Source organism: Rhincodon typus, chromosome 30 (assembly GCF_021869965.1).
Source record: "Rhincodon typus isolate 14 chromosome 30, sRhiTyp1.1, whole genome shotgun sequence".
NCBI classification, from domain to species: Eukaryota; Metazoa; Chordata; class Chondrichthyes; order Orectolobiformes; family Rhincodontidae; genus Rhincodon; species Rhincodon typus.
The window spans coordinates 32,154,126-32,167,428 of record NC_063361.1 but is presented as its reverse complement, the minus strand read 5'-3'; the positions used below and the strand labels follow the sequence as shown (position 1 = coordinate 32,167,428).

At 41.0% G+C, this 13,303-nt stretch overlaps 1 protein-coding gene across 1 annotated transcript in view; it reads left to right on the top strand.

The window, feature by feature from the left end:
• Nucleotides 1–6,063: 6,063 nt before the first annotated feature.
• Nucleotides 6,064–13,303, top strand: part of LOC109924288 (CDGSH iron-sulfur domain-containing protein 3, mitochondrial) — a 52,622-nt gene continuing 45,382 nt past the window's right edge. The window contains exon 1 of the mRNA XM_020524299.2: nt 6,064–6,211. Coding sequence (XP_020379888.2) covers nt 6,161–6,211 — 51 coding nt within the window. The 5' untranslated portion in view covers nt 6,064–6,160. The remainder of the gene's footprint in view (nt 6,212–13,303) is intronic.

Sequence of the window (13,303 nt, the reverse complement as noted above, 5' to 3'; positions counted from 1 at the left end):
ATTCTTTACCCACAGAGCAGAGAGAATGTGAACCCCCTACCCATAACTACAGTGGAGACACTGAGCCTTGATATGGTGGCACGGTTCCAAGACTCCAAGTACAGGTAAGAGCTCCAAGGCAGCATTGGCCAAACTCCAACCCCTCCCCACAACTACCAGATGAAATAGTTCTTCTCCTCTCACTCCCACGGTTCACTGACAGGTCAGGGCAGTCTTCAAGCCTTGGAATGAGGTCACAGTGGGAACAAGTTTGGGAAGCACTGGTGTAAAAGGAAGCTACGTACACACGAGGAAGAAAGGAATGGAATGAGATTAAGATGATGATGATGTTGGAGGAGACTAGAATCTAATGCCAGGATACACCAGTAGGGCTGGAAAGTTTGTTTTGTATGTTGTTGTTGTTTCTACTCTCTGTGCCACCCATCTCTATAAATTCCTTTTTCCTGCCACCACTGCCCCATCCAATTTCAACAACCAGTGCAAGGAGCTCATTAGCCACATCTTCTTAATAAGTTTGATGTCATTCATTCATGTGCCCTTAATCCTACACCTCTGGAGTGATTGTTACCAGGTGAATCTTATTGAATATGGGATCCTTGATTGGGGCTAATCAGGAAGACCTGGCTGACCAATATAAACAGGGGATTCAGCACCCCCTTAGTTCAGAGGACTGACTCGAAGTTGGCTATGCACAAGTAAATAAAGGGTGAGTTGGTGACGTGATACTTGTCTCTGTGCAGTTGTTTCAGCCTCTCTGCTTGTTGTGTCAAACCACCCAATACTCCAATGTGCTGCAACATGTGTCCCACAAGTACTGAACTTAGTATTTTTCTATTTACATCCTAAAGGGAAGTAACTGACATGAGCATCTGCAGAGTATTTCTGGTCAGACAACTGCACCTGTTAATAACTAACATTAACTAGCAGAAAGAGGGGAGAGAAATGTGAAGGTTATTAACATTCGAAGGGTTATTTTTGCTCAGAGAAAATTCGTAAAGGTTGGAAGATGCCTTCCATGTGAACCTCCTGTTTGCAGACCCATTCGTTCCTCATTCCTGGCTCTGAACTAAGGGATTATTTCAGAATCTCACTGCACTAGATGATAATCTTTCACTTCAAGGTCTTGCTTCTGAATGTATAAAAGGGGGAGAAAAAAGGTGTGGTTTACTCTGCCAGCAATTAGTCGAGAAACCTCTTGCCCTGTGGAAGACAGCCAATAAATATGAGATAATGCCCTTTGATCCTGGCATTTGTCATCCTGACAAATGAGGCATGAATGAAAATAGGAGTAAGTCAGTGCCCTCTCAGTTATCTGCATTTGGAATCAACATTTAGACACCATTTGCTGGTTTCATGAGCTCTGGCTGCAGCAATGAGGTCATTTTAAAAATCTATTTCACAAACTTAATAAAAATCTATTTATATTGTAGTTTTAAAAATATATTTATATATGTGTTTTACCCTGCAATTTTATGTTTGCCTGAAGATACCTTTTAGTCAACATTTTTCTCTCGGAATGCAATGAGTTGTGCAGATTATTTACCCAATATTAATAATAACAACAACCTTTATTTATAAAGAATCTGCATATTAATAAAATGCTCCAAGGCAGTTCAGAGGACATTTTAAAGCAAGGTTTGACACCAGGCTGTATAAAGTAGCATTAAAAATGGAAATGGAAATTGCTGGAAGAACTCAACTAGTCTAGCAGCAACTGTGGGAAGAAAACAGAGTTAACGTTTCAAGCCCAGAGATTCTTCAATGTATTTGTATTTGTAGTTTTTATCAAACTGAGTGGAGAAGAACCAAGATAAGAACTCAGGCTGACTTTTTGTGACTTAAGACCAGTTTTGATGATATTTGCATTGCATTGAGTTAAATCAAGCAGCATAATTCAGTTTAAGTACACAGCCTGGAAATTTCTTGAACTAACTCACTTAGTGCCACATGATGTGACTGATTATTTTATCGATCCATATGGGCATCTAGAATTAAATTAATGTTATTTTCTTTTTCTTTGTTGTTACAAAATAACGGTCTTGATCCAAGTCCCACTGTGGAGGTTTATAATCTTGGCTAATGCTCTAGTGCATTACTGAGTGGTGCACAGTTAGAGGTGGCACTTCCCAGTTGAAATGTTAACCAAGGTCCTTCCGCTTTCTTATGTGGAATTAAAAGATTGCATTGAACAATTTTGAAGGAAAGTAGGTGATATCCCCGTCACCTAGACAATACTTTATGCACCAGGCAACATTCTGAAAACATATTATTTGGCCATTATCACATTTCTGTGAGAGCTTGCTGTGTGCAAAGTGGATGGTGTGTTTCCAACATTTAAACAGTGATTACACTTCAAAATGACTTCATTGTCTACAAAGCACTTGGGGAGATCCTAGTGTCATGAAAAGCACAATATAAATTATCACAATATAAATTCTCTAATAACCAAAACACAACAGTAACTGTGAAAACTGAAGTTGAGTTCTGCCATTATGCAGAATTGTAAAAGCAATTCCTTTAACTCTAGTGTGCAGCAGGCCATTCAACCCTTCCTGTCTGCACTAGCTCCCTGCTACAGATTAATCCCACACCCCTGTTCATTCCCCACAGCCTGGAAAAAGTTTCCTTTTCATGCTTTTAACCAATTCCTTTATTTATTTTACCTTTCTTTTCACTGATATCATTAATAATATTCTAAATCTACAATTTCAATGCATAGAAACGTAGAGAATAGGAGCAGAAGTAGGCCATTTGGCCATTCAAGCCTCCTCCACCATTCATTATGGTCATGGCTGATCATCCAACTCAATAGCTTATTCCCGTTTCCCCCCATCCTTTGATCCCTTTAGCCCTAAGTGCTATAGCCACCTCCTTAAAACCATGCACCATTTTAGCCTTCACTGCTTTCTGTGGTAGAGAATTCCACAGGCTCACTGTTCTCTAGATGAGCAAAATTTTTCTTCATCTCAGTCCCAGGTCAAACTTTAGTACAGGAATATCAGGAAAGAACCTCATTCCTTAGCTTTTAAATCATTGAGTTCCTGACCTCTGTACCCTTCAAACATTTTCAACAAGTGATGGTCTTGTTCATCAGTCACACTGCTGTTGGATGATTTTCCTCTCACGCTCTTCACAGGTCTTTTCTGGGTTTGCTGTTGGGAAGTTTCAGGAAGAGGAAGAGTGGAAGAGAGAGACAGGAGTCTCTGGGCTGTACGGTGTAGTGACCTCCCATTGGTTATTCTAAGTGAAAGCATTGTAGCTGAAAGTGAAAGATGTTGAAGCTTGCAGACTGCCATATCCAAGCAGCACAGAGGTGGGGAAATGATACCTTTATGAAAGACAATGGGACCTGCCTTAATAAAACACCTTTGTTTTATATTTGCTCATGGAATATGGAGTTAGGTCTATGAATGACAGAATAGGCTCAAAGGGCTGAATGGCCTACGCCTGCTCCTTTGGCATGAGGGTGTTGCTGGCCTCACCAACATTTATCGTCCACCCTTGATTAACCAGAGGGCAATTAAGTATCAACCACATGGCTGTGGGTCTGGAGTTACATGTAGGCCAGACCGGGTAAGGATGGCAGTTTTCCTTCCCTAAAGGGCATCAGTGAACCAGATGGGGTTTTTTTATGTCAATCAACAATATTTACATGTCATGATTAGCCCAGCTTTTTTTTTAATTGAATTAAAATCTGCCATGGTGGCATTCAAATCCTTCTACCCAGAATATTAGCATGGTTCTACAATACTAGACAAATTGCATTGCCACTATCTCCTTTCACCCTTGCAGGGCATCACAAAGAGTGAACTATTACAATCAACAAAATATTTTGAAATATGTTGATTGACTCCTTTGAAGTGGCCTGCAAGTTTTTTTTAAAATAATCAACCTATTTGGACATGCTTTAACACGACTGAATCACAAGCTCCAGAGAGACTCAAAACTGGATCTTCTGGCCCAGAGGCATGCACTCTGTCACTGCACCACTAGACCCCCTTTCCTTGCAAGTTATTTGTATAAAACTGTACCCTAGCATCCATATTGCAACTGTTCAATCAGACAGTCCACCACCAAGCCCAGGAATGGTCACTATGAATGGCAACAAATTCTTGCCCTGCCAATGATGCACAGATCCCAAGAATGAAAGAGGTTTTTGCATTTGCAAAAAATATTCAAACCACTTGTCTTTAGATCAACTCACCTCATTTCTGTTCTTGACATGAAAGCAAATCACTGTAGATGCTGGGATAATCCAATGGTGCCCTTATTTAAGGGGATAGCATATTGAAGCAGTATCCTTCATTTAAACAGGACTTGGTGACTTGGTCTGCTACAGAGTTTAACCTTTACATCCAGTGTTCAGGTGGTTACAGTGGCAGCTAAAAGATTCTACACAATTATTTTAAGAATCCCTTCAGTAAGTGAACTAGAAATGCTTGGGGAATTATGCTTGCTTTAAATGACCTTTACACAACTGTTCTTAAAATCATTTTTAAAAATCAAACTATTCATTCAGTTATTCCAATATTTTTGTCATCGTCTAGGTTTATTACAGATATCTTCCATCAATAACTTTAAAGGACAATGTGTAAATGAGTTTGAATTCAGCAGGTCTACTTGCCCACATTTTCTTCCCCCTTTCCAATTTCCGTCAATTTCCACTCTCTTCTCTCCTGATTTGTTCTGAGGAATAGTTCCAACTTCAATGTGCTCTGGTACTCAGCTAAATGGTGATCCAGCATATGGAAGCCTCAACTGTGAATGGTCAGGAGATTATTCAACAACATTGGGCATCACTGTCAGGTGATGTATGATTATGCTTTCATCTATGTTCATTCATGTCCCCATTCAGCAGAGGTTGACAGCAAGAACCTTGGCTCCCATCCTTTTGCTGTCACCTAAGGGTAATTGCGGAAACCCACCACCCAACACAACTCACGCTGACTGAAATCCCTATGGCAGAAAAACATTTGCATTTATATAGTGCCTTCAACAATCTCAGGACATTTCAACAGCACTAATACCAACCATTGAGTGTACACAATATAGCTGGTAAGATCACATAAACTTACCAGAACACAGGGCAGCTCTCCCATTAGAGAAAGCCAACTGGTAGTGGTATACCCTGAGGGTCACCACACTTCAGATGAGGAGAGAGATTGAGAAGGAGCATCCTTCATGGTAACCTCAGCAGGCATGGGAATTGAACCAATGCTTTTGGCATTACTCTGCATTGCAGCCCAGCTTTCCACCCAACTAGACTAACCAACATGGAATACTTTCAGGATTCGTAAAGTGTCTGGAATCCATCAGGACCTTTAGAAGCTCAGAGACAAGCGTTGCTTTACCACCCAGACACAGCTTTCAATCCGACAGGAATCTCAGATCTGAATTGTTTCTGGTGTTGACTGCCCGAGGAGCATGTACTTTGTAGTGGAAATCGGGCTGCGTGCAAAAAATGAAGATGCAAATTTGCCTGAAAGCAAATTATAATTTGTAATTTGTTGTGAGGAAGGGTCATTCCACCCGAAACGTTAACTGTGATTTCTCTCTACAGATGAATTGAATTGAATCATTTAGTGTCACGTGTATTCAATATAAAAATACAGTCAAAATACCTTTGCCCTGCAATACATTAACTTAGAATAAAAAAAACTTGAGAATTCAACTTTCCACTGCCAGAGGCCGCTCCTGCTGAGCATTTCCAGCAATTTCTGATTTACAGCATCCACAGTTCTTTCGGTTTTTATAATTTGTAAGACACGCTGAACTGAAATCAGAGGGGGAAAATACTTTCATAAATACAGCTAACAATGGTGCAAACTAATTGGGCTTATGACATACATTTCAGCTAGACCAGGTAGGTGTTGGAAGATTTTGACTGAGAGGTGGAGAAATAACATATTTAACTAATGGTAGGGATTGCAAATACTTTTTTTTTAAAAAAAAGGAAAAAGATCTCGGGAAACATCTTTCTACTTTCGACTTCGACTTGGTGACCCGGGAACCAAAATTAAAAAGGGGCGGACATTGCAGCTTTTTCTTCCGGCTGCAGTTTAATTCTTTTAGATCTTACTGGCCGATCCCAGGACCACCACATAAAGAAAAATCCTTGAAGAACAAAGCGGGTGAAGCGAGTTTGCACGGCGCCTGTACAATGTATGAGCTTGTAACGCGGTCTGTGGGTCTGCGGACTCTGTCATTGCAGGTGAGTGCATGGGGAATGTTAGTGACTGCAACTTCTCTGTAGGTGCATTATTTACCTGGTCAGTACCTAAACGTTGTTAACCCCATCCTGTTTTTTTTTTTTTTTTTGCCCACCCTCTTCCACCTTTGAAAATTATTCTAAATTCATGTCCCTTTGCTTATTTATGATAAGACTTAGCACCAGCAGTTTATAAAGTTCTGACACCAATCAGTGCCAGCTACTGAAGCAGCACTGGACTGAATTTCAGATAAAAAAAACCCTTTAAACGGAGGCCCTCTCAGCTGGTTGTAAAAGATCCCTTCACCCTCTTTGTAACAGAACAAGACTTATCACTGGTGTTATTGTTGCTGTTTACAGGAGCTTATTCTGTGCAAGTAGGCTGCTACTTTCCTACATGAACAGGGACTAAACGCTCAATCTCATCCACCTCTTTCATCTCTGACTCTGTATACCCTCTCTACCCACTCCCCTACCGCTAAACCTCTGCCTCCTGCTCTGCTGTTTTCTTCTCTCCTTCTCCACATCTCCTCATCTTCACATTCTTTTCCTCTAAACTCCTTCCTCCCACCCTGTCTCGTTTCCACTCTTGCCTGTCGCCCCCATTTCTGCCTGTCCCTCAGTTAAACTTCTTAGTCCTTGACTTCAAATTCCTATCTCTGTAAAGTCCTCAAAAACGCTGTGAGATCCCATAGCTGCTCCAGTTCTGGGTTCTTATGTATCCTTCATAATAATTACCACTCTATCACTGGGAGCTGTACCTTCAGTGACAAGGCTCTCAGCTCTGGAATAACACAGTGTGGAGCTGGAGGAACACAGGCAGCATCAGAGGAGCAGGTCTTCAGAAATGGGGAGGGGGAAGGGAGCTCAGAAATAAATAGAGAGGAGGGGTGGGGTTGGGGAAAGGTAGGTGTGATGGTGATCTCCTCCTCTAAGCTCTGGAATTCCCTCTCACTTTGAGGCACTCCTTAAAACCCACCTCCACAGTTGCCCTAATTTCTCCTCCTGTGGATAGATGCTAATTCACCCTCCTCTGAAACAAAACATAACAGTTGCAGTGTAAATGCAATGTGTTGCAAAGTTTTGTTCACCTCCATTTAGAGTCCAATGTAGATTGGATATACACAATGTTTAGACACTGACAGTTTTAATGTCATCCTTTCTGAATGATTTAATAAAATTAATAAGTCAATGTCCAATTATTATATTTCTATAATACATTTCTTCCCATTTTTTTGAGATTTTTACATCGCAAGCCTTTTCTGCTTAGAAGTCTGGTCTGAAAATATCTCACTGAATGGCAGAACGGACTCAATGGGTTGAATGGCCTACTTTGAGTCCTACGTGTTATGGTCTTATTGGCAACAGTGTTCCCTTTAATTTCAGTTTGCTCTACATGCCTGAATCTAAAGCGATCCTTGGCTACGAGCAGCATGTTAGTGCCTCCGTGTTATATGCTAAACTGCTGTACAGCAATACCCATTCAACATAGAGACTATATTGGTTGCCAACGCTCCACAATTGTCCTGGAGCTTCCAGGAATTAAAGATTAATCTCCAGCGCATTGTTGATGAGAAATGCCTGGAGAAAAATGATGGGGGCATGTAAAATATTGAATGTTTCTTTTCATTTTCTCTGAACATTTGTGTTCTTTATTTATTGACTGTCCTAAAGATGTGATAGTAGAAGAAGGCCATTCAGCCTGCACTGGCTCTCCAAATGAGTTACCTGTCATTATCTATTACCTGTTCGTTACCTATTCTCCTGCCCTGCACATTGGATGATTATTTGAATAGAAGCAAAGCAGCCTTGAATGCCTCAATTGACTCTACTGTCACCACACTTCCAGGCAGTGAATTGCAAACTTGAACCAATTATGTCCTCCTTTTCTACTCTCACAAATCACTTCATATCTGTGGTTTCCTCATACCCAATCCTTTGACGAGCAAGGACAGTTTCTCCTTAACTGCTCTATCCAGACCTCTCGTCTGAGAACGTCTAACAGATCTCCTCTTAGCCTTCATCTCTCCAAGGAGAGCAATCCCAAACTCTTCAATCTGTCCTCATGACTGATGTTTCTCAAATACTACCATTGCAGCACAACAGCCCTGATACTAATTGAATTTACATCCCACTAGCTGCTGTAGTGGGATTTGAACTCGAATTGCTCCAAAGTACAAACCTGGGGCTCTACATTACTAGTCCAGTGATATTACCATTTTGCCACCATCTCCTTTCTACTTGTGATGCAGTGGTAATTTTCCTCCGTCTGAACCAGGAGCCCAAGGTTCAAGTCCCACCTGCTCCAGACCTGTGTAATATCTTTTCTGAAGAGGTTGGTCAGAAAAAATCTACAAAGGTTCCAGGTATTTCCCTAAGCAACCTGTTTAGATATGTTATTACACATCTCTAGGGAAGATGGGACTTTAAACCCAAGCCTCCTGATCCAGAGGTAGGGATACTACCACTGTGCCACAAGAGTCCTTTACAACTGTTCTAGGTAATTGATTAAATAGCGCCCAACCTCTGTGGTGTGAGAATGTATGTAAGTTATTGAGGAATCCTTTGAATTTGCTTGAGTGTGACAAGAATTGTCATTATGCACTCAGAATAGATCTAATGGATAAGGGTGGTTTGACTATTTGCCTGTCTTACAAGAATTTCTGTGTGTACATGTTATCTTTGAGTGGAATCACCTCACCCACCATTCAGTCTCTTATAATTATGCAGCATACATGCGTTAGCTTGTTTGTTTCAGCCAATTATTTTAGTTAATGCCACTTTGTAGAAAAGCACACTTGCTATGTACTTGTGGTTGTTACTGGGCACTGAAGGAACTTGATGCTATTCTTAATTCCAGTGAAATACGGCTTAGGGTCACTGCTCCATCCTGTTGCTTGTCTGCCTGGCCCAACCAGCCTCTATTTATCTATTACTATGATCGTTGGACTATTCTGAGGGGACGTGATCCAAATATTAGTTTTTAAATAGTTTGTGAACCCATATCTTGAACTGTTGAACAGAGGATACTTTGCTCAGGAAAAGGTAGAGGATGCAAAAGCAACAGCCTGCAACCTGAAGGAGCAGGGAGCTCAGAAGGAGTCATACAGCCTAAAAAACGTTCAGGGAGAAGTCACAATGGTCCAGTTGTGGGTGGAATAAGACTGTTCAATTTTTAACTCAGAGAGAATTTAACCTGCCTGAAAAGCAGCAGCCTATTGCTCTCTCCTTCTTTGCAACTGTGTCGGTTTGCAACCCACTGAAAGTCATCTTTATCACCTGTGGAGAATTCTGTCATCTGGAGTCAAGGGAACTCAGCTAGCTACAACTGTTTCAGGAATATACCCCAGTATCTATGTGCAGAATAACCTTGGAATCAGAACACAATTTGGGACAATCCATAGTTTACCTTTTTTTTCATGAGTTTAACTATTACTTGGCCAAATACTTTGAAGTTGACACTTTGCAGAGTTTTCAATATTGTTGTTTCTCCTCAGCGCAGTGTGGGTGTGTTAAGTTTGATCATTGTGTGTGTATTTGCGCAGTCTAAATGGTTAGTCATAATCTTTGCATCTTTGTTTTGGTAAGTTTGTGTTTGTTTGTGAACCAATAAGTTATCGTTCACTAAAGAAAACAGGCTGACACAGGTGGGACTAGTTTAATTTGGGATTGTGTTTGGCATGGACTGGTAGGGTCTGTTTTCAGTGCTGTATGACTCTATAACACCAAACCTTGCACAGGCTGACACCTATATAATTGGTAGATCACCAACCTAATAACAATTAAAATTTTTTGTGACCAATAGAGAACTAGAACTAGAAACGGAAGCAGTGACCCCTTCAACCTCCATCATAATAGGACCATAAGTAATTTTGTTTTTCAGGACAGTCTGTACAAATGCCTGTAACCTTTAGTCCCTTTTTTTATCTGATAAACATTCAAGTATAGAGGGTGAGATCGTAAAGAGGTTTGTTGACATACCAGTACTTATTTCAGAATTCCATTTTCTTACCACCTAGCAGAAGTGACATTTACTGATGCCATAAATCATAACATTGGGCTGTATAATGGATGGATGATGGTTACTCAGTGACCCATACACATTGGGATGTTCCAATGGACTGACAGCAACAGGGATGAAGGTTCTTCCTTATTCAACCCTGTCATGTGCTGAAAGTCTAACATTTGCCTATGTTTATAAAGACCAGTTCTTGTAAGCCAAACAGCAGTTGTTGTATTTAGTTTCTTCAGCTTCAGGGACTGAAGTCTTGGAATACACTTTACATAGAATTTACAGCAAAGAGTCAGACCATTTGACCCAACCAGTCCATGGCATGGGGATATTCATCTTGCCTTCCAGTGTGTACAAGTTATTCGCTCAATCAGACGTTTGTCCTGATTCCTGTTTAGATATATTAGTGACCAATATTCCCTACATTTGTTTTTAGTAAACAAACCTCTGAGATTGTGTGGGGACAGCAACTTCCAAAGTTGGAAGTCAATGCGTCGGTGCACTGTTCACACTGATTGGGTATGCACAGATCCTCACAGCAGCAGCACAACTTAGAAGGAAAGTTGTAGAGTGATGGACTTATACTGATGGTCCCAGTCTTGTCTTTTCCCTCAAGTGGAAACATCCTCTTTATGTCTATCCTGTCAAACACCATAGAGTTATAGATTCATACAGCACGGAAACAATTCATCCATGCTGACCAGGTATCCTAAACTAGTGCCATTAGCCTGTGCTTGGTCCATATCCTTCTAAACCTTTCCTATTCATGGACCTGTCCAAATCTCTTTTATATGTTGTAATTGTACCTCCCTCTACCACTTTCTCTTGCAGGTCATTCTATACATTCACCATCCTCTGTGTGAAAAAGTTGCCCCTTATGTCCCTTTTACATCTTTCCCCTCTCACCTTAGACCTATGCCATCTAGTTTTGGACTCCCCTACCCTTGGAAGAAGACCATGGCTATTCACCTTTTCTATGCCTCTCATGATTTATAAACCTCTTTAAGATCGCCCTCAGCCTCCAATGCCTCAGGGGAGAAAGGTCCTAGTCCATCCAGGCTGTCTTTCTAACTCAAAGCCTCCAGTCCAGGCAACATCCTTGCAAATTTTTTCTGTACCCTTTCTAATTTAACAACATCCTTCCCATAGCAGGACAGCCAGAATTGCACACAGTATTCCAAAAATAGTCTCACAGCCACCTGTACAGCTGCAACATGATGTTCCAACTCCTGTGCTCAGTGCTCTGACCAATTAAGGTAGGCATGCCAAAAGCATTCTTCACCCCCCTTGTCTACCAAGGAACTAAAAATATGCATCAGTGTTTCAAAACATTCAGCACTTCCTCTTCTGTAATGCGGACTGCTTTCAAGACATCGCAGTTTATTTCCCCAATTTCCCTGGCTTCCGTATCTTTCTCCGTAGTAAATATTGAGGTGAAATATTTGTTTAGTATCTCACCCATCTCCTGTGGTTTCATGCACAGACAGCCTTGTTGATTATTAAGAGGCCCTATTCTCTCCCTGGTTGCTCTTTTGTCCTAATGTACTAGTAGAATCTCAGGATTCTCCTCAAACTTATTTGCCAAAGCTACTTCACGTTCCCTTTTTGCCCTCCTGATTTCCATCTTAAGTGTACTCCTCCAGGGATTCACTTGATCCCAGCTGTCTATACCTGACACATGCGTCCTTCTTTTTCTTGACTGGTTCCTTAATATCTCTAGTCATCCAGTGTTCCTTGCACCTACCAGTCTTGCCCTTCACACCAACAGGAATATATTGTTGCTGAACTCTCATTATCTCATTTTTGAAAGCCTCCCACATGCCAGACATCTCTTTAGGTGCAAATAACCTCCTCCAGTCAAACTTTTGACAGTTCCTGTCTAATACCATCAAAGTTAGCCCTTACTCTAATTTAGAACTTTAACTTTCAGATTAGGCCTATACTTTTCCATACCTATTTTAAAACTAATAAAATTGTGATCACCCGCCCCGAAATGTCCCCCCACTAACACCTTAGTCACTTGCCCTGCCTTATTTCCCAAGAAAAGGTCAAGTATTGCTCCTTTTCTAGTAGGTACATCCATGTGTTGAATAAGAAACTTTTCTTGAACACACTGAACAAATTCCTCCTCATGCAAGCCCCTTGCACTATGGCAATCCCAGTCCATGTTTGGAATGTTAAAAATCCCCGACCATTAAAACTCTGTTATTCTTAGAGATCTCTGAGATCTCCCTACATATTTGCTCTTGAATTTCCTGCTGACTATTGGGAGGGGGGCCACTAAAAAGAATTTCTGAAAGGACCAGGTAACCTCTGTCAGGTTGCCTCTTTTTGGAGTCTTTTCAATATGTTTTACTGCCTGGGATTTGGTTAGTTTAGACGGCCAATTTGCGATGCAGAATGATACCAACGGCATGGGTTCAATTCCCACACCAGCTGAGGCTACCATGAAGGACTGTACTTCTCAACCTCTCCCTTTGCCTGAGGTGCAGTGACCCTTGAGTTAAACAACCACCAGTTGTGTGTCTCTCTACCGACTATAGTGACTTTACCTTTACTAGATATAATCTTCTCTGGGATCAGCCTTCTAAATCTCTTTATATCATGCTCTTGCACCTCCATATTTATTTCTATGACTAGGAGACCAGAATTTTGGGAGGTAGGTGAATAAGCTTATTCTGTTCCACATCTCACATGTTATTCAACATAAGAAAAACACTTCATTTGTAACCTGTTATTTCACGTGTTATTCTGTAGTGCTATTTATATGTCTCAAAGTCGACAAGGAAGTGGAGTTGTGGAAATTGCATTCAAAAATAAGAAAAAATGCCAGGAAAAATATCATGGGAATACCTAGTGAATGGCAGGACACTAGGAAGCTCAGAGAAATAGTGCTCTTGGGATGTTTGTCCACAAATCCCTGAAGGTGACAGGGCAGGCTAATAGGGTAGTTAAGAATGCATAAAGGACACTTGTCATTATCATTCAAGGCACAGATTATAAAGAGCAGGGAGGTTACGTTGGAGCAGTGTAGGACTTCGGTTAGGCCTCAGCTTGTGTACTGTGTGCAGTTCTGGTCACCA